Raw genomic sequence first — 24,077 nt, forward strand, 5'->3', positions numbered from 1 at the left:
CAACCATCGACGATCCGGAATGACTGCTCATTCTCCCTCATGAGGACCTCACACCCCGACTGCCTCTCTGCAGGATACGTGGTCTGATAGGAACGTATCAGGGAGGAAGTGCCCATCATACCACCAGCCCAAGTGCCGGGTCAAGTTCGAAACAAAACAAATTGGGACTTTCATCGGACGGAATCAGGAGGGGCAGGGACTTTAATGATAGGAGGGGAGGGGTGGGTAAGGTGGATGGAGGGTTGGACGGGACAGCTGTGACTGGGATAGCCCGGGGAACACGCGTGCTTGTCCCAGAGAAGCGAACCGGGCCGAAACGCTGGGGTCCCCAGGGTACGTACTCCTTGCCAAAATCCAGCGCTCTGGCACAGGGCGCCTGTTGGCTGTCTTTGCTGCCGAGCGGCATCCATCCGGTCGGTAAATTATTGCCCACTCGTCATCTGTGCGCAAACCAAACCAACGGGTCTGGGCTGGATCTGGACAGTCTCCTCGCCATGGGTACCCGACACTGGAGACGGGACGAACGGGCTGTTCGTCAAACTCGCGGCAGATTGTGCGGTACTGTCTCAGTGTTCCCGGCGGTGGGCCGATCTCTTGCGGCTAATGTTTGAGGGGGACGAGAAAATGGCACGATGGCTTCAACGGCTCGTTGAAGTAACAGCAGTGATTTTTGCCCGTTATTAGGCGACGTCGGTGCAGGACCAAAACAGGACCAACGGCGACCAACGGCGACCAACGGCGACCACGGCGACCAGCAACATTGCTGCGTATCTTCCCCAACCCGCGAGAAGCAGCCCCTGTGACGCGCAGGAATCCCGTAGTATCGAAATGACAGCGTTGGCCTCTCCCATGGATGAGCTGGAGATTGGATGTAACCGAGGCTCTCCGGCCCTGGCTGTCATCTGCTGTCTGTCGGTGTTGTTTTCGGACATACGGCAAAAGGCACATGTAAAGACCCGGCTCAGTGCTCGCTCTCATCAAACTTTGGCTACGAATTCCCAGTCACCTTCATGTCGGCTCAAAGACCTGTTAGATGACTGGTCAAAATGAGGCGGTCTGCTTGCGGTCCTGGGTCGTGGGTAATCAATGACCGTGCAGACGCCACATTTGCTCCTATCCCCAGCGCTGGGTCCGAGTTTCACAATCCATGATTCGCGGCTATCCCGGATACAACGACAGGACACGAGCAGAAAAGGCCGCAACAGAAGCAGAAGAATAGCCATCGTGGGTATGCCGTGGGGTTGCAATAAACACTAACCCCGAACAACTTTGTGCGGCATATCTGGATCCGGTGTGCTTCTGGGAATCGCGGCAGGTGTCGAGCTGCACGTCAAAGACGAGATGACACACCCCTTCTATTATTCCCCGACCAAGCCAAACCTGGGTCGGTTGGAAGGGTTTGGGACAAGGGTCCATCCGTGGGCAGGGGTTGGTTTTGCGTGCTCAGCAGCGGGATTGCTCGCCATGGACCAGGGCCCTCCTGGCGCAACCACCGCCTCGGGACAGGCTGTCATGATTACAGACGGTACGGATATGTTACGGAATACCTTACGTGTACTTCTCTCCCTGCTCCCAGCCTCTTTCTGCATGCACCTTTTTTCGGTTCCAATGGCTTTGGAAGGTGCAACAGCACTGGTCAGAACTATCTGATGGGTTGGCAAACTGCAGCTTGCAGCGAACGCCCCTTCGTATCTCTGGTTTTCTGGCTTGTCGGCATCCTCGCCAACGCATCGCGGACCGCGCGGAAGACCGCCGGGGAGATTGCGCCGCTGCTCGATACCAGCAAGAGATCGCCATGCGATGCTGTTTTGACGCTGGCTGACTGGCTCAGCAAGACGCCGGTCATTACTCGAGCCTGTGGTCAAGGCTCCGCCGGGCGAACCAAATGTTTGAGCAGTACTGGGTCTGCTGGGGTGGAACTATCCTCTCTGGAGAGGGCCGAAGAAACGAAACGAACGTCTTGACGAGTTCCTTCCCTCCTAGTCGGCCCCGTGTTCCCAGCCGGCCGGGTTTCCGTTTGTGCAACCTGACAGATCGACCCCCCCCCCCTTTCGTCGGCGACCTGTTCCGACCTCACCGGTCTTGGCAGTTCGCTATTTCCGTCAGAGATGCCTGGGGACGTGAGGGGAAGAGGAATAAGAAACGAAACAAAAAAAAAACTTGCAGATGCATTGCCATAGTGCCATATCACCATGAACAGTTGGTTCTCTCTGGATCTTCTCCACCGATGTCCAAACCCCCCGCAGCATTTCCGTCGTGGTTGGGATGGGCAGCCTCACTATAGGCACGATGAGAAAACTACTATAATGCATGATATTGACGGGACCTATCAAGCTCCTTACCCAGAACCACGAAGAGACAATTTGTCATGCCGGCGGCAGCACGATGATGCGCACGAGTTCCGGCTTGGCCACCCTCTTGTTCAAATAATAAAGAACTAGCAACAACGTGCAGCTGTGGCGTGACGACAAGTTGGATGTTGGGTTTGTAGCTTTCTGCTGATGTTGGATATGGGCGGGCGGATGCTGCGCGAAGTAAGTGAGTGCATTTGTCTCCTTGCATCGACTTGCATTTTCCTGTCCAGCAGTCCCAGCAATCTGGGATGGAAAGTTCCACGCTCTCTCCTCCTCGGCTTACTGGTCTCGATCAGACAGACATTCACACCACCCCTTTCTCCTGCTTGTGTATATGCCTGCATATATGCAACCCCTATCTCGACATCGACGCAGTATGATAGGTTCCAAGATTCGCATGCCCTCCTGTGCTGTGCCCATCACCATCAACCTTTGCTCCATGTCCGCCGGACCGGACCGAAAGCCCCTCTCTTTGTTTGGATTCTGAGGGGGGGGGGGAGTTGCTTAAGTGGTCATATGCTGAAGAATGCATAACATGCAGATCTCCACTCTTTCAAGCCCTCCTTCCCCTTTCTGCCTCGTCTCCCGACCATGACCCGCTACCCCCTCTCCCCCCATGATGAATGCTCTTGTATTGTCTCATCCTTGGCTTTTTTTCTGCCATTGTCGTCAGATTCAGGCTTGTGGAGGACTTATTTCCCGCCAGCTCGCAGCGCCTGGGTCGCTTTGATGGGCTAGCTTGGGAGAGCTGTGCCCGAGGTGGAGGACATGCGGTATGAGTAATGCTCGACACACCAGTGGCTACCAGACTGGTTATTACAGCCATGTGGCGTCAGCAGTAGAGCTTACACCTTCCACAAGTGGGGGATTCTTCTTTTGATGACTTTTTGTGGCAAGCGAGTTCAAGTGGAAACGGGCCAAAATGGAGTTGGATTGTTCGATGCCCTGCCCTGTCCCTTAAGGTTCCCAATAACCTAGTGAGTGGCTGATTCATGGTACAGCAGTTTTTTTGCGTGCATATTTGATATTTTCTGGTTTTTTTTTTTTTTTTTGGCGCTTCGCTTGTTTGGGGGAGGCTTTTCGTTTCTGCTTGCTTTGCTTCCTCGCTTACTCTCTGCCTTGCATACGCGTGGGTGGGTGGGAAAAAGCTGGAGCCTTCTGTGGAATGGGTGTATGTAACGTACTCTTTCATTTTCTTTACATACACCAGGGCTCCATCGACCCCCAACAGGTTGACCGGGCCGATGCTTTTTTTTTTGGGGGGAGGGCTGTTTTGTTTTGTGTGTCAATGATGATGGTTTGTGGTGGAGTTTTGGGCAGCAAAAGTATGGGGGGTAGGTTTGTTGCACGTTACTAGCACGTTTGGTCAAGTGACCTGGAGGGAGGGTGGGTTGGTTTTTTAGTGTGAAAGGCAAGGAAGTTGTTGGCGGGTGGCGAGGAAGGCGTTTGGGGCGGCTGTTTGGCTGTGGGGGTTTGGTGCTCAAGTGGAGGATGATGGGGGGATGGAGGTTGTTGTCATTATGATGGTTATGGAGCTTGGAGACTTTGAGGTTGAAGATGACTGTTGCGCGAGAGCCACGGTAGGTTACCTAGGTGACTGGCACGGTGCTCAGCTCAGGATTTAGGGTTGTTTGTGGTTGTTCTCTTTGGACAGTTTGACTGCTATTATCTAGCGGTGGCCGCAGTAGCCTCTTTGGGCTTGGGAACTTGTGAGCAATAACTCTTTCTGACGACGAGGTAAGTCTTGGAATTGAGCCTTGTATGAACTCGGGAGGGTGGTTTCATAAAAAGAGACCAAAAGACTGTATACATTATAGTCTCTGCTCCATTGTCCAGCAAGTGCTTTTTCTACATCATGGTTATGTCAATGACGCCGGGATGGCAATGGTTGACTCTAAAACTTATCAGCACATGTAATACTTTATCAGAACGAAACAGGTTCTGGTTGAAGCAGAGGATAGATATCAAGAGACGATCGAGCTACGCTGTTGAACATAGGTACGGAACGAGCCAGCCGTATATGATAATGCCTGCACCTCTCACTGACAAGCTGTGTGTTTTTACCTTCTTATGACTCCTTCACCGGTGACATTGTGTGTGCTGGGGGTAATCAGGTTTTTTTTTTCTTTTTGTCATGTTTAAATGCCGGGAGTTAAGCAGGATTCCTGCCAGGTCAGTCAGAGGTGTTATTTTGTAAGGTGAAGTAAGTACCAAGGTAAATGAAGAAAAGGGAAAACCACAGGAAAACACCGGGCACGCAAGATACGCTTAGCAGTGGCCCTGCCCACTGTAATGAGACCAAACAGAAAGCTTAGGTGCGGGAGGCTTGCAGAGCGCTGACATCTATTTTTTCCTCTTTTTCACAAAATCAACGCCACTTTGGCGTTCAAGAAGGTTTTTACAAGACATGAAAGAGAGAATGGTTGGTAGTTTGTATTCTGTGGTTTGTTTCTTTTGCTCGTTCTGTTTTTTCTCTCCGCTTCCCACGCCGCCGCCCCCCCCCCGTCTGAAGTTTCAAAGGCTATGTTCTGTTTTCTCGGGGTTGATTTCTCTTTTAATCTGGTTGGAATACTTTTACATGTATTTAGGAATCATGTCAGAAAGTTCGGAACCTCGGGCTGCCCTCCATGTGAAGCTAGGAGTGAATTCCTTTTCAGGCGGCTTCTGGTAGGTTTTTGTTTTCTTTTAGCAGGGCTTTGATCTGGCTTTTCGGGCTCACGTATTGAGTTGATTTTGTATTTTTAGCTTAGATACCTATATAGAGTTTTCAACGATAGGGGCCGTTTGTGACGTAATCGTAGAGGTGGTGTGGTTTGTATGAGTAAACGGCGACTAAGTGGAAAGGTATCGTCGGCTACACCTGGTACGGGGCTTGAGCAGCACGCAATGTCTTGACTTGACGTGGCGCGTGTTCAGGATAGTTTTGCGGTTTTTCTCTTTTTTTTCATTAAGGTTTTTTTGAGTGAGATTTGAGTTTGGTGGATGGCGTTTTGTCTAAGTGGATGTATCTGGTGCCTGGGTGGTGAAGCTATCAGGGTTGAGAGGCCGAAGGGATTTCAGACACACTGTGCTCATCGACGGCGACAGAGAGGGGAGATACAGCGGGAGCAAGGGGGATTAGAGGAGAATATTTGCTCCAGTGAAGTCATATCAAGGAGCAACATGCCTCTTTACTCTTGACGAGCAAACATGTTCAGCATCAGACGGAAAGCCATAAGACCATCAACAACCTCCTCGCCGCCTCCTGCCTGGAAGCTACCGCTATGTGGATCATCATTAAGGTTGTCTTCACCAAAGGTTCCGCCCACGGAAAGCTGCGAAACATTCGCCGAGCAGGGTATAAAATGAGTATTCACCTCACCTGCTCACCCCAAGTCAGTTTCTTCTTCTTGTTCTTCTTCTTCTTCTTGCCATTGTCGCCGGACCCATCTTCTGCCGAGCTGGACCACAACTTGGATATTTCAAGAGCGACGACAATCTTGAACACTCTTCCAACTTTTATCACAACAGAGGTTTACCGAGATCCAAGCTGACGCAACAGTCTGTTTACGGACTTGTCGAACGCCATCAGCACTGGAGGCACTCGAGAGAATAAAACCGTACGATACTCTAGCTTGACGAGTTCGCTGACCACCAATATGGGCAACCAAGCCTCAACACTAGCTCGTCCTCTCGACGCTGCTGACTCTATTCGCGCCCATCTTTCTGCTGGGACATCTCGCCCTCAGGGCACCGCCGGCACACGTGCTCAGGACACTGTTGGTGCGCCTCCTCACGATGGGACTCGCCATCCAAGCCCGCAAGAAACCGCTTCGAGTTACCGACCTGGACCATGGACAATTGCCCTTCCAACTGCTTTACAACCACCATCAGGCCCACCCCAAAGCCAACAACACTCTCGGTCTTGCTCACCTCCCCGCTCGGACGCAATCGCGGTCCCGTCATCATCCGACCTAATCAGTGCCTCCCCAACAAACCAGTCGGATCACGAAACCAACCCATCACTCCGCTCCTTCTGGCGATCCTTCTCTCCAAATCACCTCACCCGCCGCCCTTTTCCAAAACCCGCACCAGAGAGACCACCCGACACGGATGAATTCGACCCCCCCCACCCCCCCTCCCCAAAACCCTTCAACCCCGACTGCCTAGACCACCGAGTCGGAATCTGCTCCGCCCAGACCCGCGTTCTGGGTGACGCCCTCGATCTCATCTACGAGGACTTGGACGCCCACAGGGAGACGGTTGACACGCTGGCGAAGAACCTGGGTGAGTACCAACGTACGTTGGCGACACTGCTCGCGACTCCCGTCACGGCTGAGAGCTCCCCCCGTGCAAGGGTGAGGGCGTCGAAAGCACAGAGGTGCGGGCGGAAGTGCTTTGAGACCATCATCGCCGGTATTGAAGAGCGGCTCTCGCGCCTTCTGCCGTTGGGGGAGATCATCAGGGAGGAGCTTAATTCTACTCTGAGGGAGTCGCTAGAGCAGGATTTTGACGGTGCTGGGAGGTATCGGAGGGCTCATCTCCAACGCCGGAAAGAGGAGGCGGACCGGGAAGGGGAAAGGCTCGCCAAGGAGAGGCTTTTCACCCCAATGATGGCGATGGATCTTTCTTCCAGCTCGAGATGGAAGAGCACGAAGCTGCCCGACCAAAACGAGGAGCTTCAAGACATGATGACGGCTCACCAAACCGACTTTTTGCGCTGGAAGAAGGATAATCCTGGGGTTGACCTGCCGGAGGACTATTTGATGAGCCCGCCGCCCAGATGGTGGGGGGCTTTTCTGAAGAGGGGCGCTTGGAACAATGGAGGGGAGCTTCTGAGGGAGGAGCTCAGGTTTGAGATGTTTGGCGGGAGATCAAAAAGATGCAGGAGAGGGTTGAGTTGGACGTGTTGTTGACAAGGGAGACGAGGGGGGTTGTCAAGAGGAGGGGGGAGGTTTGGAGGTTGAGGGGGGAGGTGAGGAGGGCTATGGAGGATGCGGGTATGCGAGGGATAAGTTTGATTGGGGAAAGATTTTGGGGTTGGAAAAGGGGGAGGAGGAAGAGTTGGAGGAGTTTGTTGGGGAGTTGGGGAAGGTTATGCCTGATTAGAGAGGGGCGGGGGGAATAGACACGAGACGGTATTCACAGATTACTGTCGACATGGCGAAGCTCAATAGGCCAGACGAAGGGGATGTATTACAGCGCCGGGGGGCGGTATTCTCATCCGCAAAACTGGCGGCTCCGGGGACGGAGTTGGGAACTGGGAACTGGAAGCTGGGAGTTGCGGCGTTTTTTTTTTTTCAGGGGTTGGCATGGTTCGGGGATGGTTAGCAAGATACCCAGGGGTATATGGCGTTCGATATCATGATAACCGAGATACATCTTAGTGTGTTGGAATAGTTGCTTTCCATAGCAAGAGACGGGTTCTGGACACACAAGACCAGTATTGCACAAGATACCCTGACATGTTGTGAACTTGTCAACTGATTTGCTGAATAAATATTGATATAATCATATGCCTGCTGATGTTCTGCGGCTTGTGTGAGAAGGAGAAATGTGGGTAAGTTGCGATGGGTGTGTATAGCAGTCTGGTCCGTAATATCAACCAACCTCAAGACCTGTCCAACACGTCAGCATCCAGCAGCAAATCATCCACAGGAAATGTTCACCCCTTACCATTCAAGCAGCCCTCCTCTTCAGATACTGCCCTTCCCAAGTCCCTTGATATCCCACTTGACACTGCGTCTCCTCCTCTGACCCCGGCGTCTCTGGGCCCTCGCTCACGACCGACCAATCCTCCTCCTTGTCGTCCTGTTGCTTCAGATCCAGGCCATTAGCCCGTCGGTGATAAGAACAGCTCTTGTTGGTAGTCTTGTACGTGACCCACGAGCTGCAGTTTGTGCGAAAACTGTCGCACACGTGGTGGGTGGCCGTGTCTTCCTTGCAGCCGCAGCCAAAGGTGAGGCAGACTTTCCAGCAAAAGTATTGGCGTGGCATTCTGACTGGGGCTGAATCCCTGTTCGCAGCAATGAGGGGGGCTTGCGGGGAGGAGAAAAGAAAAACAGCCTTGCTGTTCTGGGGGAACGATAATAAAATCAGACAAGAAGGCCGGAACTCGGTAGCAAGAAATATTACGTGTCCTGCACGACGAGGTTGATCAAGAACCAAGAGACACCACGTTCTGGCATGTGGTGTTGGTTGTGTGCTGGTGCGAGGCCGAGGAAACGAATAAAGGGTTCTAGATCAACGAGGCGGTAGGCTGCTACACTACTGCATGCATGAGTATGAGAATAGTAAGACGACGGGGGGATTGAAACAGAAACGGTGTTCCGATTGGGGAGGGTTGGTGGGTAGCTGCCGCCGGTCTGCTCCGGATGGGGGAGACTAAAGCCGAAAGAAAATGATAGGAGAGTTGTGGTTGAGTAGGGAGGGATCTAAAAGAAATCAAGAAATCACGCCAACGCTGATGCTGCTGGGAGGTTACGTAGAAAAAAGATGAAGTGTTGTTGAAACATTGTAAGTGGGTGGACGTCGGAATTATTGGGGACCTTGACGGCCAGGCCTGGACAGTGCGGCAGGGGATGAAGGGGGAGAACTGAACACTGTGAGCTCCACAGGATTCCCCGACACACCCGCTGCCGTCATTGCCTCATTCGTGGCCTGGCTCCGTGTCCCTGGCACGCTTCGATCCTCGCGGTAATCACTGACGACAGCAGAAACAGGAGACAATCATTTCTTACTGATTGAGCCATCATCTCTCTTTGCCCTGGCCTGGCAGAGAAACCACTCTCACGCTTATATGTCGAATTTAGTTTTTGTATTAATACTCTAGCTTCTCTCCACGCGTAGCCTACCGGTTTTCTAGATCGCTGTTGCCCTCGTACGACAGGTAGTGCTGCTGGTTGTTGCCTCCCTTAATTTCAACCATCAAATTGAACGACAGACGTGTCAATCCAGTCGCAATTCCATCGCTCACTCATTTGTCCTCACACTCCGGGTGTTCTTGTCCTCGACGGCCGCAACAATGCCACGCACGCGCCCAGCAACAACGGGCTATGAAAGGCTCGCACAAGCCGACCAGTTCGGCGACGACTCCGACGACGAAGATCCCCTCGCCCACAGCTATGCCTCCCTCCAACCTGCTCAAGCCCCGCAATATGCGCCTATCACACAACCCCGCCCGCACTCGGGCATGTCGACGCCGAAGCGGAGGAGGTCGTCATCATCCGCCAATCTTCGCGGACGGGGTCGCCGAGCTCGGAGCAACTCAGGGGTCGACCTGAAAGCCATCAATGCCCGCCTCGAGCGATGGGCGGACGAGATCGCCTCCAAATTCAAGCGCGGGAAGAACAAAAAGACGGGCGAGGAAGAGAGGCTGGAGATTCACCACACGGTGTTCCAAGCCCCTGAGGGTGTCCGCCCCGTCACAGCCGAACAGCTGGCTGTACCAGAACCGGGGTACATGACAAGGGCGGAATTCGAAGTCATTGTGGACAGCGTTAGGGAGGCCATTCGGAAGGGCGTGCAGCCGCTCATGATCTCGCAGGGTAGCTCTGGCAGCTACTTTGCGAGGAATCCTGACGGCAAGGTTGTGGGAGTGTTCAAGCCCAAGGACGAGGAGCCGTATGCGGCTGGCAACCCGAAATGGAACAAGTGGATTCATCGAAACCTGTTCCCGTGCTGTTTCGGCAGGGCTTGTCTTATTCCCAATCTTTCCTACGTCAGCGAGGCCGCTGCGTACGTCCTCGACGCCCAGCTACGAACTCACATGGTCCCATACACCGATGTCGTTTACCTCTCATCGAAATCCTTCCACTACCCATTCTGGGACCGCTACAACTTCTCGAGAAAGAAAAAGACACTGCCCGCCAAACCTGGCAGTTTCCAGGTGTTCCTCAAGGGCTTCAAAGATGCCAACGTCTTCCTGCGGGAACACCCATGGCCAGACCAGTACCTATCTGGCTTCCGGACGAATGATCCCCACAGGAAAAAGAAGAAGAGATGGGTGGATAACTGCCGTCCGACGGGGGCGATGCAAGGCGACGGAGATAGTGACGAGGAAGGTCAAGGCAGCCCTGCCTCGGCAACACCAAGTCCGGGCAACTTTGTGTGGACGCCGTCACTGAAGCAGTCGTTCCGGGAGGAGCTGGAGAAGCTCGTTATTTTGGATTACATCATGCGGAATACTGACAGAGGGTTGGACAATTGGATGATCAAGGTCGATTGGGAAGCTCAGAAAGCGTCGATAGTGTCGGACCCAGTCCAGCTCAACACCAACGTGGAAGAGCCAGAGGAGCCGGAGGAGGGGCCGAGACCGGTGGATTTGTCGGCCAGAGAACCGCCAAAGACTCGTGCGTCTTGCCCTTACCGAACAGAGAGGCCCATGAACGCCTCGACGCCGGTATCGAGCACACTGGATCCCAAGATTTCCATCGGTGCCATCGACAATTCGTTGTCATGGCCCTGGAAGCACCCGGACGCCTGGAGGAGCTTTCCCTTTGGGTGGCTTTTCTTGCCGGTTGATCTGATCGGCAGGCCGTTCAGCCAGAAGACGAGGGATCACTTCTTGCCGCTGCTCACGTCGACCACATGGTGGTCGCAGACACAGCTTGCGTTGAGGAGGGTGTTTCAGATGGACCCGGATTTCCAGGAAAAGATGTTTTCGAGGCAGATTGCGGTTATGAAGGGGCAGGCGTGGAACGTGGTGGAGACGCTGAAGACGCCGGACCATGGGCCGTTGGAGCTGACGAGGCGGGCCAAGGTGTGTGTCTGGGATGATTTAGTCGACGTGCCGGTGGCGGTTCCTATGAGGGTTGCCTCTGCCGAGATGAGGAGACGGGCGGTGGAGGAGTCGGAGCAGGCTGCCAGTGCTGCTGCTGGACTGACGAGATCCAACAGTGATGTTATTGCCGAGGCGGAGGAGGAGATGGATATTGGGGCCTTTACCGCCGATTCAGACGCGGCTAGTGCCCCGGCCGCGACGGGGGTGGCGGAGGTGGTGGATCTGCTTGGGATGGCGAGTCCGGTGGGAGACCTGCCCAACCCGGGGAGATTCGAGCTGGCGATGGGGGAGGAGCCGCTTACGCCTGGGTTGACACCGGGACGGTTTGAAACTCCTGTTTTGGGCGGCAGCAGTAACGGGCCCGTACAGGTGACGAGACCTGCGCTGAAGCATGCCAGTTACAGCCAGCCGCAGAGGTCGCTGAATATGTACTCGCCTGATCGGGGGTCGAGTTCGATGGCGGTTCATCACCAGAGGAGGTTTAGCTTTGCGACGGCGGCGGGGAGGAGGGAGAGCAACAGCATTGCGGCGCAGCTGTATGGGACGGGGAGGCTGAGCTGGGAGGGGGGGAGGCAGGGGTTTGTGGGGGAGTGGGAGGAGGAGGAGGAGGAGGAGGGTGCGTTGGAGGGTGGGGATCTGGGGTTTGCGGCCGCGCAGGGGATGGAGGGGAACCAGAGGAAGGTGATTGTGGAGAGGTTGGAGGCTGTGAAGACGAGGAATCCGGTTTTTACTTGTTGGTGAGGTGGGAGGCATACACGCTGGTGGTGAATATCTCTAGCTATTTTGAGTGGAAGGGGGGGGGAGGAGGGGGGGGTATGGGGAGGTAGAATTACACAAAAGAACAGAGGAGTAATCATTATGCTATATCGGCACTAAATTTTTCTTTACTAGTCGATGCGGTGACTTCTCTTCTTGCATCAAGGACCCAGTCACGTTGTGGATAGAAACAAGAGACTGCGATGCAAATATCAGGCGTTTGAAGAACGGTTAACAGCCCCCTACTCTTTACCACCACACTCCTCCTCTGAACCCCAGAACACCTGCCAGACCATCAGCCACACTCATCAGCCAGCCCCCTTTGGTACTCAGCTTCAGTCCATTTAACCACTCCTCCCATCTCAAAGATAACCACCAGCACAAGGGAGGTAGACATGCCTAATCAAGCGGTGGCCTCGTGCCCTCTCCCTCGGCAACAATCAAAGACCCTGAAAGCTCCAGAATACTAGAACCTCGCTCGCTCACGAACCAACGGACCTGCCAGGTCGCTGACCGTGTCACTCCATCAGCAAGAGCTGAATGAGGTTTCCAACTCTTCCTGTTGGTAGCTGGGAGGTGGGTGGGTGGGTGGCTACCTTGAGGGACAGAGCCAATAAGAGAATGGCGTCTTTCCATCGTGATTTCTGCTTCGGCAGCGTGGATAAGAGGTGTCTGTTGGGGCGGGAGTGGGAAGGGGGAGGGAGGGGGGTGACGAAAGGAGAGGGGTGAGTTGGTTGAGTAGATATTCCAGATAGGTCGAGGGTTTCCATGACTGGAGGGGGCGGGATGAAGGGGGTTGGTGTCACCTCTGTGAGGGGATGGGGGAGGTGTTTAGTGTGGGTTTTGTGGTGGTAGGAGTGATGAGGTTTGTACCCAGGGGCAGAAGAGGTAGCTAAGGGGTTAAACGTCGGGTATCAAAGTGTGTTGGCGAGGGCTCGAGATGGCGGGTGAAGTTTGAAGAGAGCGGTCTTGTACTCCATTCTGTCGTGGCGATATCCTAGTCTCGACAGGATGGGTATACCGGTCGTCGAAAGGTTCAAGATGAGAGTCTCGATGATGTTTTGATCGACCATGTCTACTTTCGACATTACCCTGTTCACAGTTTTGCCCAAAGACCAAGTCAAAAAAGCAGATGTCATTCCCAAGACGTTGGATGACCATGTCGAGACTGGTGGTAGTCTATATACCTTCTCAAAAGTCTAGTCCATCCTCCGTTGATGACCGGCTGCCCAACTCTCAAACAACAAAAGCAAAATCTGACAAGGTACCCGGGGAGGGATGCCAAAACCACCGCTTCCACACCCCTAAACAACATGCCCCCCCACTTTAGTACCCCAACTAACCACTCCCTCACACACCAAGCAAAGCCAACCATAGGTAACAGACAACTCAATTAGAGAGATGAGACTACCCTCGCTGGCTTGTCTCGGCAGGGAGACAACAGAAGGGGCCCTCTTCCCAAAGACCAATGCGCCATGCTCGGGGTATCTCGCCATCTAAAACGCCTCTAAAATGCAAGAGTACAAAAGGAAACCCCCTAGCCCGCCAAAACCACCAGATGTGCCAAGCTAGGGTATCAGCCTCCCTATTCCCATCCCATCTAATACCCCTTGTACCTCTTATCCTCCCCCCTCAACCACCCCTCCACCACCTCCCTCCCCCGCCTCACCATCCCCTCCCTCTCCCTACCCAAAACCTCCAACTCCCCCAGCAACTCCCTCTCCACAAAAACCAAATGCTCCATCTCCACCGCCACCCCCTGGTTGTCCCTTGTCCTATCAAACCTCAACTCCATCCTATTCCTCCTAACCTGCTCCAGCGCCTGCTGCTTCCCCCTAATCCTCTCCTCCATGGCCAAAATCTCCTCCCTCATCCGATACTGCTCAGTACCAAACTGCCCCGTTTGTCTCTCCCGCTCACCGACCGACCTCTCCAGCTCTGGGCCTAGAGATGGGGCTTCCTCGCGGGGTTTGGACTGGGCCGGGTTCCAGAAGGGGTAGTTTGGTGTGTCGTAGTTGCTTAGGGGTGGAGGGGGGTATTGTTGCCAGCTTGTGAGGGAGATGGGGAAGACACCACGGGCGGGGTTGTGCATTGGGATGCTGCGGTAGTGGTGGATTAGGGAGGGGGTGGAGCCGGGGATGTGCCCTCCGGGGGAGATGCCGGCTCTTATGGCGGCTGTTGTGGCGGTTGTTGTGGCGGTTGTTGTGGCGGGTGAGTCTGGGGGTGCGGTGGTGGGCTGTGGGTTGTTGGGTGGGATGTTAGGAGGGGGGGCTGAGGGTGTGATTCTGAGAGAGTTGGTCGTGGTGGCGAGTGAACTATCGGTGGCTGTGGTCGGGGGATGAGCGCTGGTGTTAGAGCGCCTGCGGGTGCGGGTGCGGGTGGGAGAGTCCATTGTTGTTGATATTTGATGGGTGTGAAGTCTTGTTTGATGTCGAGGGGAAGGTTTTGTTGGCGTACGGGAAAGCCAAGGGTACGTTATATGTAGGGACTGGAGCATCTGGGTGGACAGTCTTGCCAGGTGAATGGGACGGGGTCTTGCACAACTCTTCAATTCAGATGACAATGGATTGGATCGGCGGGTGACCGATAGGTTCTTCGGCGCCATTTCATCTCTAACCGTCAAGAATGGGAAGGCACGAGAGCAAGTCGGAGAGCAGCTTGTTGGTGATATGGTCAGTTGCTCCGGATAAGGGCACAAGTCTCCATAGCAGCGAGGTCGTAAGGAGATTACAGATATCAGAGATGGACCTGTCCCCTCGATACTCATCATGATTGTTATTCTTTTACAAAGTGATACCTTCTCTTTCTTCCATGCTAGATAGAAGTCCATCTACTGCTTGAGCTGAAAAGATCAAGTCACCAAAATACATCCATTACCCATCAAACCGCCAAGAAGAATCCGCTTCAACTTCCTAGACTATACAAGTCCATAATCTGTCCGTCAAAACTCTCGAGCGAAGAAAGTCAGAGCCGATCACAAATCACTCTACCTTCGACGAAGACTCGACCAAGACCAAGACCAAGACACCATTCACCAATCTCACCACCAACAACAATAGTCTTTCCGATCATAATTATGTCTGGTCTAAAGGGCATGATCGCTACCCAGCCGGTGGAAAGCAAGGCCCGCCCACTGATCCGGTATACCACGCTGTCTCACCTTCCCCTGAACGATCAGCTCTTAGTCTATCCTCAAAGCCAACATTCCGACAACATATTCCGACCGTTCCCGTCTCCCGGCCTCGGTCCCGCCCATTCCTTCGGTCAAGCCTGCCATCAACATACGCAATCTGCCAAACGGACCCCAACAACAGGCGGGAGAGACTCGGGTTTTTTTTTGGCCTTCCTGACCGTACCCGAGCATATAACTTGAGTAAAGGGTGAGTGTTTTGCGGTGTGGGGCTTAAAGCTGAAAAGGGGCAAGTAAACAAAATCGATGTTGCTGTAACAACATCGAAAACAGGCATTCTGAGTACAGCGATATAAAATACATCTCGTCGTAAGATCAAGCTCTTTTTATATGTAAATCTGGGTATCGCTCATTCAAATCCTCCTACTACGTCACATTCCAACAGCTCCCAGACGAAATATCTCAAGACGCCACCGGCCCAACCGACACCTTCTCCATCTCCCTCCTCTGCATCTCCATCTCAGCATACATACTAATCCTCTCCCTCCTCTTCCTCTCCGCTTCCAACTCCGCAAACCTCCCCCTGGCACCGTGCTTAATCTTGGTGATCATATCCGCCGCCTTCCCCCTCGTGATATCCCCCGGCTCAAGCGGAACCAGCTTCGACCTCAGCTTATTCAAAAATCTCAGCTGCCCCTCCGACGCCGGCGCCTTCCTCCACGGCATCCTCTGTGAGATATAAAAGGGCGCATAAAATTCCGCCACAAACCTATCACACCCATGTACCGCATCCCTAAAATCCATCGTCCTTAATATCTCCCTCGGCGCCGCCCACGGTGACTTCCCATTCGAGAGAGCCCTCATCACATACCCCTTCCACATCGTCTTTTTCTCTCCCTCCTCCTCTCCATCTTTCCCGCGTGGGGTTTCAGCCACTTCCTTCTCCAACCGCATCACATCCCTATCCGTGCTCAAAACGTACTTGTTCGGATTCACCTGCACCCACGCATTCTGACTAATAGCCCTAATATGCTTCTCCCCCGCCGCATCCGAGATCAGGTCAAAAACAGAATCATACTCGGTAAACGCCACCTTGTAGCTCTCTCCCGTCGGACACGCCTTCTTGGCAGCCTTCGACATCCTCTTCTCCCTCCCCTCCGCCGTCTCCTTCTTCTCTCCCCCCTCTCTCGCCAAAGCGAGAAGTTCCCCTCCCGTCTTCTCCGCAACCAACTCATCCGGATCCAGCCCAAACAGCGTCGGCGTGGTGATGATCCCCACGTCCAAACTCGCCACCATGTCAATAACATGACAATTCTCCTTCCCCTCATGCAGCCTCATCCCCCGTCCGATCATCTGTATCAGCAAATTCCTCGACCTCGTTGGCCTGGCCAACACCACGCAGTCAATATTGGGAATATCCGTCCCCTCGGTAAAAACACCACAGTTAAGCAAGACAGGAAACTCCTTTTTCTTGAACTTCTCCAGCGTTTCTGCCCGCTCCTTGGCCGGGGTGTCGCCGAATACATACCTGGCATCAATCCCGTGATGCCGAAACCGTTCCGTCAAAGCCGCCACATGGCTCAGATCAACGCAAAAGACCAGCGTGGACTGTCTCTTTGGTGGTGCGGCTTTTGCAAACCAGGCTCGAACGACAATGTCGTTTAGCTGGGGGGAGTTGACGGCTCTTGACAACGAGGCGGTTTCGAACTCGCCTGTCCCACCCGCACCCTTGGTTCGGACGCCGGAGAGGTCGGCTCTGGACTCGACGGTGGTGAAGACGACTTCGGAAAGCCACTTGTCCGCAATCATGTCGATGTAATCCTTGTGGTAGACGATCTCGTCGATGGCCGCTCCTAGTTTTAGGCCGTCTGAGCGGGAAAAGGTGGCTGATACGCCGACCAGAGTGGGGGACTCGGGTTGCTTTTGCCGGAGGTTCATGTGCTCCAAGATCTTGAGATAGCCTGGAGCGACGATGTGGTGTGCTTCATCGACGAGGACAAGTTTGTAGTTTGAGGGGTCGAACTTCAGGAGACGGTCTTTGGACAGGATGGATTGCATGCTGGCGACGGTGATGTCGGCAAAGCCGGTTGCTTGGAGGTTTCCGAGCTCGACTTCGACGGTCTTGTTTGGGTAGGCTGACTGGCAGTGGCGGGCGGCTTGCTCGACTAGTTCTCGCCTGTGGGCGAGGATGAGGGTGCGGGTTGCTTGGGGGTTTGGGGGTGTGACGCGGTCGATGAGGTGGGTGAAGATGACTGTTTTGCCGGCGCCGGTGGCGAGGGAGATGCCGAGGCGTTTGTGGCCTTGGGTTATGGAGGTCAGGACTGCTTGGATGCATTCTTCTTGGTAGGCGCGGAGTTGGATGGGGGTTGGTGGTGATTCTTGTGAGAGACGGGTGGTGGTTGTGGTGAAGGGGCGGGAGGGCCAGAGTTGGAAGGAGGTGGTTGGGTCTTTGGGGGATTCTTTGAGACGGAGGGCGGTTTTGATGAGCCGCTTCATGATGGTTATGGTGAGCTAGAGTGAGTGAGTGAGTAAATCTCGTGGACGGTGGGTGTGTAAGTCGTCTTTTCATTAAAAGAGGTCGTTGACGTTTGAGGTTGACAGCTGGTGAGGTGAAAGTTGCAGCTGGGGGCTGCTGTGCGGCTGTGTAATTGGTCAATTTTCTTCAGTGGGCGGACCGCCTGGGATTGCAGTACGCACCTCACTAACGCTTCGCTGCAACAGCTGCAGCATCACCGATGAGATTTGGGTTTCGACCGAGTTTTCCTCACCAATACATCAACAAACTCATGTTTCCAGGCGACCTGATCGATTTTATCTGTATTAGTGAGTTATCTCTCATACACCACCTATCAAAGGTAATGCTAACATCAATTACAGAATTGATCGAGGAACTAAAGTCACTGCTCATCACTCAAAACGAACGGTCTCCTCAAGTTAACATGGACATCGAGGACGGGTCAGATGGCCAAAGTCCCAATACTGGACCACGCTCCCGCCGGATATCTATGCCAATCAGATCTTCGGGGGTAGACCCAGCACTTATCGATCCGGAGATTTTAGGTTCCGACTGCGAGCGGGAGGAGCCCGAGCTCAATGAGTTTGATGATGCGGAAGAGCGCGAGTATGCCCCGTCAGATGCCTCCTCCGAGTACACTGCCCGGCCTGGTTCGGATGACGAAAATGACATCGATTCACCGCCAGACTACGACCTACCCGCGGAGCAACCACCCCAATCCAATCCAAAAAAACGTTCTCTCAGCACCACCTCCCCCCGCCCTCTCAAACGCCGCAAACCACCACCCCCCTTCCGCCCCGCCTATCTCGACCTCCTGAACGAAGACATCGTCTCCGCCTCCACCAAATTCCTCCCACCACCCCCCTCCTTCCCCCCCCTATCCGACTCCCAACACGGCCTCGCATACTGGACCGAAACCGAAAAGATCCTCCTCTTCGAATCCCTCTCCCGCCTCGGCCCCTCCAACCCCCTCGCCATATCCCAACGCCTCAAAACAAAATCCGAACTCGAAGTCTCAGCCTACATCTCCCTCCTCAAATCTTCGGCCGGTGGTTCAGACCCAATCCCCGTATCCGACATCCCTTCCGCAGTGGAACTCTCCCCAGCCCTCTGCCTAGCCCTCGAAGACGCCTCCGACGCCGTAGCAACAAAACAACTCACCCACGAACGGACCCTTGAATCTAACAAATGGGGCCCAGCACACTGGCTCATCACGCCCCAAAACATCGAAGAGATCGAACGTGATCCCGACCCCAAAATGCTCTTCCACCCGCTTTTTCGTCTGCGGACTTGGCTCAAGCTCTCGGAGCGGGTGTTTATGAACTCGAGGGTGGAAGACTATAACTACCGCACTTTTCTGCCGGAGAAGGGACAAAAACCGGGGATTCGTGCTACTGCGCTTGAGGATTTTTATTCTTTGGTCGTCTCCCTCACGCGAAGATTGGTGGCGACGTCTATTTTCATGGCAGAGGAGAGGATAGACCAAAAGAGGAAGAGTGCTTATCCCGAGATTAGCAGGCGGGTTTGGAAAGGGGATGTGAAGGCTGCGCTGCTGGCGGTGAATATGCCTAGTCCGGCCAGGAAGGAAAGGGAGAAGTTTTGGGGAGAGGCTGCGAGGAGGCTGAGGTTGAATGTTGTGGACGATAGTGCCCAGGACGGGAAGGTGAGGATGGGGTGGGATCAGGTGGAGGAGGTGTTGGGGGTTCGGACGACGGGTGGTGGTGGTCCCGGTACCGCTGCTTCAGCGCCAGAGGGAGGAGATGATGACGAGGGGTCGGGATATGAGGAAGCCGAGCAATATGAGAATGAGAGCGAGTACTCGTTTGTGATTGATGGCTTGGCTGAGAAGCTGCCTGTGTTGGAGGAGGTGGAAGAGGCGGTCAGGTTTAGTGCGTTGGAGTACCCTGATAGCAAGCAGGCGAGGAAGACCTTGAGGGACAGGATTAGGAATGAGAAGGAGAGGGAGGGTTACGCAGACAAGCTTGATATGAGCGCGTCGCGGGTGGAGGAGAAGAGGTTGTGGGAGTTGCTGGGCCAGAAGCCGCCTGAGGGGATGGCACCGCTGGAGGAACCGGTGAGGCCGGCGGCCAGTAAAGGAAAAATAAAGACTGTGGCGGAGCTGATTGGGGGTTTTGATAGGGGTTTGAAGACAGAGGGGGAGGTGCCGAGCAATTGGGAGATGGAGTATGTCTTGTTGAAGCAAGCAGAGAGGGAAAAGGAGAAGGCCGGGCGGGAGAGGTTGAGGGAGCTGAACAAGCACGGGGATGATGATGAATGATGTTGTGGGTCATCTTTCCACCACCTTGACTGGCATCATCAATCCATTTCAGAGTCTCAACCACAGAGCTTGTGAACCTATGTGTTTGACAGGCTGCATCAGCCCATTCAAGAGTCTCCTACAAAACATGTGCCTTTACCTCTAAATCACTCCCCACCCCTAAAAACCTCATCAATCCTCCTCTTCCTATCCCAAACAACCTTATCATCACTCTTCCTCCTGAAATACAGAATCCGATGCTGCGGGATAAACTCCTCATCCGTCTGCTCAGTCTTCCAATCATCGAGTTCCTTCTCCTGCGCCCCCAAGAACCGATCCTCATACCCCACCACAAAATCCCCCGACTCCATCCTCGGATCCCACCTCAACCGGTTCATCACATCAATCGCGCTCCTCAGCTTCCCCTCTCTCGTCACAATAACATACTCCTTCTTCTTTCCCTTCTTCTTCCTCCCCTTCTTCTCAACCTCATAATCCTCCTCGCCGTCATCCCCCCTCTCTTCCAATTCCTCCTCACCATCCTCCTCCTCTTCCGTCTCCTCCTCCCCGGCGTTCCCCTCCCCCCAGTCCCTCACATCCAACACCAACTCCGGAAGCGAGGTCTGGTTAACCAGAGAGGCAGACATCCACCGATTCTGCGGATTAAAATACTTCTCATCCCCCCTGATCTGCCCCTCAAACCTCGGCAGCACACCCCGCAACTGCCCCAGCGCGTTCAGCAGCTCGCTCTTCCCCAAGCCCTCCGACGCCTTGTCCAGTCCAATGAGATAACACCCCCTGTACGACCCGCCATCCTCTGTCAGATCAGCCGCCTCGACAAACCTCGCTGGCCAGATCCTCGCGTGGAGGGAGGGACACTTCCTTCCTATGTCTACCAATAAAAGCGCACAGCGGGACTCGAACCACCCGAGAAAAGAGGCTCCTTTTGTGGGCGACAAGCCCCAGTAGGAGATATCGAGCTTGATATAGGTTTTGAACTGTGTTAAAAACGTCGTTGCGGGAGCCGAGAGAAAGGATGACCAGGATGGGGAGGAAGAAAGGGCGGAAGCGGCAAGGGAGAATTCCCTTTGGAGGGTCAGGACGGAGGGGAGGGTGGCGGCGGAGGCTGTGTTAAGGCCGGGAGGGAAGTACCCCAGGATGGCGAGGGGTTCGCGGTAGGAGCGTGTATATTGCGGTACTGAGGTGTGAAAGCTTGGGTCGAAGACTAGATTGGTGGCAAAGTCAAAGGCGGAGTAATGGGTGAAGAAAGAGGTGATCAAATCCTCGACGGAAGGTTTGAATTTGGCAAGAAGCTTCTGCACGCGAACGAGGAGGATGGCGACTTGGATTCCCGATAGGTACCCAAAGCGGGCGGAGTAGACACCACGGGATCTAGCCCAGGTTTTGATGAAGCGGTGGGCTAGGCGGAAAGAGACAAGATCAGGGAGGGAACGGCGGAGGTAATCAATGTCGCGGATGGCTTTGAGCTTGTTGAGGGTCTGCGGGGCGAGGGACCAGACGGGATCTTTGGCTGGGAGCCGGAGGACGTTGGGCCACTGTTGAGCAACGGAGGCGGCCGGGCAGTATTGGAGGTCCATTCTGACGCCTTGGACTTTGAGCTCGAGCATGGTGCCTGTGTTGGCTTTGACTCGGCGGAGAATGCGGACACCCTGGGTGGCGGCTTTTCGGAGGCATGAGGAGGCAACGGAGAAGAAGGTGTTGGAGCTGAAGGGGCCGATGCAGCAGACGTCGATGTCGGATGAGGTTGTCCATACTCCGAGAGCGTATGAGCCCACGGGAACGACGACTACAGAAGATTGGAGTCTGGCGGCAGCGGGGGTCTTGGTGGTGGCGTCGAGAAGGAGAGTTTTGAGCAGCTCAAAAGCCTCTCTTCTCTGGGCAGCTTCCTCCTCGCCGGGGGTAACATTCAGCTCGGAGAGACAAGCCTTGATACCGCCAGCCCCCGAGAGTGCCTTTGGCGCCTTCTCAAGATAAGCAGGCACAACAAGCGGGTTTTCTGGCTCCTGTTCCTGTTGCATTTCCTCTTTCTCGTCATCTCCAAACCCTCCCATGCTGAGCACAGCCCGGATCCCCCAGTGGTCACTGGCGAAGGACTCCTCGACAGCATCTCCAACATGGCCCTTTTCCTGACCAAACATGTTGAACTCCTTCACATCGAGAAAATCCTCGCCGCGAACAAGAATCCGGTCATATCGCTGTGGCCAGATATTTCCACCACTCAAAGTCGCCGCAACACCATTGACAGGCGGATCCCATGTTGCACCACCATCCTTGTCCTCAGCAGTAACCTCCCAGGCATCCACCAAGCCGGCGTCCTTGAAAATAGTGTCCAATCCTTTCCACTGCTCAACCGTAACGTCCGAAACATTCTTCTTCTCCAGCGCCTCCTGAATGGCCTCTTTCGAAGTAGCAATATTCCAATCCCCAGCCAGCACCCAAGGACACCCCCCATAATTCTCCTCCAAATAGCCAATCAACCTCTTGATATCCCCCTTCTTCGATGCCACCGCCCCATCACTAAGTCCATGACTGAGATGAACCACCGCCAGCACAACCGGCTTGAACTCATCCCCCTGCCACTTTCCCACATATCGAAACCTAACCACCAAAGCACCCTTGTGCTTCCTCTGGAAAGAAACAGATTCCCAGTCAAATGCGACCTTGCTCAAGACAACCATATTGAGAAAATTCGGCAGCGGCCCCATACCCGGCTGATCAGGTGGTCCGTGAGAGCAATACGGATACCGATTCGAGACTCTCTCATCACTGAGCAGAAACGACAGGAACCCATCCGTGACCTCCTGCAAGACCAGCGCGTCCGCGTCGGCCTTGTCGTCGAGAATGTTGTTCACAAGGAGGGGATACCGGTCCTCTTTTTGTGGGTACTCAAACTCAGCGAGAACGTTATAACTCGCCACCGTCAACGTCTTTCTCCCTTGCCCTTCGTCGCTGTCATCTCGATCATAGTCCCCCTCCTGAGCAACCCCCCAAATCCGCATCTCCTCATCCCAGTACACCGTCCTCCCGCTCATCAGCTCATCTCTATACCCCTTCTCTTCCCTCGTCTCTCCCAAAAACCTCTGATCAAACCCCCTCGTCTCTTCCAAAACCGTCACTTTCCCATCATGCACCCCCACCGTCCCCCAAAGTCTCATCTTCCCATTTTCCCTCCTCAAAATCACCAGTTCTTCCACTCTGAAATAAAACCCCGACATCAGACCCAACTTTCCCATCAAATTCTCCCACTCCTTCCCCCCTACCTCGCCCGCAGCCTGGCCCATGGTCAAATGCATCTTAAAGGGTCGATCATCCTTCCCCTCTACCCCCCGTTTCTTAAATCCACTGACAAGATCATGAACAAGGTCTCTGAGCTGTTCACGCTGGTCTTGGTAGGGGGAAGTGAGGAAACAGACACTTTCGTTGCGGCGGGGAAAGTGTCCTGGCTGAGTGAGTGCAATCGTAAATGGGTCAGGGGTTGTTTTCCGGGTGGAGAGGATTGAGGAAATGATGTGAGAAGCGGTGGGGAGGGAGGAAGGGGGGCAGAAGGGGTAAATGAGGTTGACGTGGGGTGGCCATTTGTGGGAGGCGGCGTCGTAGAGGGAGCGGATGCGGTTAAGGGTTGGCCATTGGGACTCGTAGGGGAGGATGGCGAGGGCTGTGTCGTATGAGTTGAATGAGGAGTCGAATGAGGGTTCGTCGGTCGCCATGGCTGTTGTTGGCGACTAAAACTTGATAGAGATTTATCGAGGTTGTAAAAGGGGGGTATAAGTGGTGTGAAAGTGAAGCTATTCGCAGTTGTCAACTGTGTCGTGTCGATCGTGAAAGAGATCAGTGATGTCGCCCTGTTACACTGCGATGAAATAAATCGATATCGAATCTGATAGCAACTCAAACACGAACCCAGATCCAAGGACCGCTCAGTCTTATACATGACCTCACATCTCACCATACCCAACGACGCATTCCCACAGCATCAATGACTGCTTCCCCGCATTGGCGGTGCCCAGCTCGCCAATTCCCACCGCTTAAGCCGCTTTTGGGGTCTATCGGAGCCCGCTAACGCAGGTACGACCACTAAAGAGACCCTGGAATCACTCCGGTGAGTCACTGGCCGGTGTTTACTCGATAGAACGGCATACTTCTTGCAGGTCGCGAGAAGGAATGAGGTTTGCTGGGCGAAAATGCCTTGCCGTGATGAATTGTAGCAGACGGTCTACTCGATTCGGCGATATGTGCAAGTGATAGACCTATACTCGCTTCTTCTGAAAATGAAAAAGACAATG

The 24,077-nt window shown here is 54.1% G+C and overlaps 7 protein-coding genes across 7 annotated transcripts; 3 read left to right on the top strand and 4 right to left on the bottom strand.

The window, feature by feature from the left end:
• Nucleotides 1-5,992: 5,992 nt before the first annotated feature.
• On the top strand, nucleotides 5,993-7,664 carry QC761_304527 (uncharacterized protein; the record flags this gene model as incomplete). The annotated part of the gene is given in 4 exon segments (XM_062877594.1): nucleotides 5,993-7,185; nucleotides 7,193-7,227; nucleotides 7,234-7,427; nucleotides 7,482-7,664. Coding segments are annotated over 4 exon segments (1,605 nt in total).
• Nucleotides 6,114-9,498, bottom strand: QC761_304530 (uncharacterized protein). Its single transcript, XM_062877595.1, has 2 exons — nucleotides 8,013-9,498; nucleotides 6,114-7,951 (listed from the first exon to the last, which is right to left on the bottom strand). The coding sequence occupies exon 1, from the start codon at nucleotides 8,328-8,330 to the stop codon at nucleotides 8,013-8,015; it is 318 nt and encodes a 105-aa protein (XP_062733383.1). The 5' UTR covers nucleotides 8,331-9,498; the 3' UTR covers nucleotides 6,114-7,951.
• lsb6 (Phosphatidylinositol 4-kinase LSB6) lies at nucleotides 8,829-11,856 on the top strand (the record flags this gene model as incomplete). Its single annotated transcript, XM_062877596.1, has 2 exons — nucleotides 8,829-8,833; nucleotides 9,291-11,856. The coding sequence occupies 2 exons, from the start codon at nucleotides 8,829-8,831 to the stop codon at nucleotides 11,854-11,856; spliced, it is 2,571 nt and encodes an 856-aa protein (XP_062733384.1).
• A 1,615-nt stretch (nucleotides 11,857-13,471) lies between these two features.
• QC761_304545 (uncharacterized protein) lies at nucleotides 13,472-14,641 on the bottom strand (the record flags this gene model as incomplete). The annotated part of the gene is made up of 1 exon (XM_062877597.1): nucleotides 13,472-14,641. The coding sequence occupies one exon, from the start codon at nucleotides 14,639-14,641 to the stop codon at nucleotides 13,472-13,474; it is 1,170 nt and encodes a 389-aa protein (XP_062733385.1).
• A 574-nt stretch (nucleotides 14,642-15,215) lies between these two features.
• QC761_304560 (uncharacterized protein) lies at nucleotides 15,216-23,252 on the top strand. The gene is made up of 3 exons (XM_062877599.1): nucleotides 15,216-17,553; nucleotides 17,723-17,824; nucleotides 17,879-23,252. The coding sequence occupies exons 2-3, from the start codon at nucleotides 17,737-17,739 to the stop codon at nucleotides 19,792-19,794; spliced, it is 2,004 nt and encodes a 667-aa protein (XP_062733386.1). The 5' UTR covers nucleotides 15,216-17,553; nucleotides 17,723-17,736; the 3' UTR covers nucleotides 19,795-23,252.
• irc3 (putative ATP-dependent helicase IRC3) lies at nucleotides 15,464-17,497 on the bottom strand (the record flags this gene model as incomplete). Its single annotated transcript, XM_062877598.1, has 1 exon — nucleotides 15,464-17,497. One exon carries the CDS (start codon nucleotides 17,495-17,497, stop codon nucleotides 15,464-15,466), a length of 2,034 nt encoding a protein of 677 aa, XP_062733387.1.
• Nucleotides 19,941-23,501, bottom strand: QC761_304570 (uncharacterized protein; the record flags this gene model as incomplete). The annotated part of the gene is made up of 1 exon (XM_062877600.1): nucleotides 19,941-23,501. The coding sequence occupies one exon, from the start codon at nucleotides 23,499-23,501 to the stop codon at nucleotides 19,941-19,943; it is 3,561 nt and encodes a 1,186-aa protein (XP_062733388.1).
• Between the last annotated feature and the right edge of the window lie 576 nt (nucleotides 23,502-24,077).

This window comes from Podospora bellae-mahoneyi, chromosome 3, assembly GCF_035222275.1.
Source record: "Podospora bellae-mahoneyi strain CBS 112042 chromosome 3, whole genome shotgun sequence".
Lineage (NCBI taxonomy): Eukaryota > Fungi > Ascomycota > Sordariomycetes > Sordariales > Podosporaceae > Podospora > Podospora bellae-mahoneyi.

Coding starts and splice junctions, on each gene's coding strand:
- QC761_304560 (XM_062877599.1), top strand. CDS start 17,737: ATGAGATTTGGGTTTCGACCGAGTTTTCCTCACCAATACATCAACAAA. Junction 17,825..17,878: donor GATCGATTTTATCTGTATTA/GTGAGTTATCTC, acceptor CATCAATTACAG/AATTGATCGAGGAACTAAAG.
- QC761_304530 (XM_062877595.1), bottom strand. CDS start 8,330: ATGCCACGCCAATACTTTTGCTGGAAAGTCTGCCTCACCTTTGGCTGC.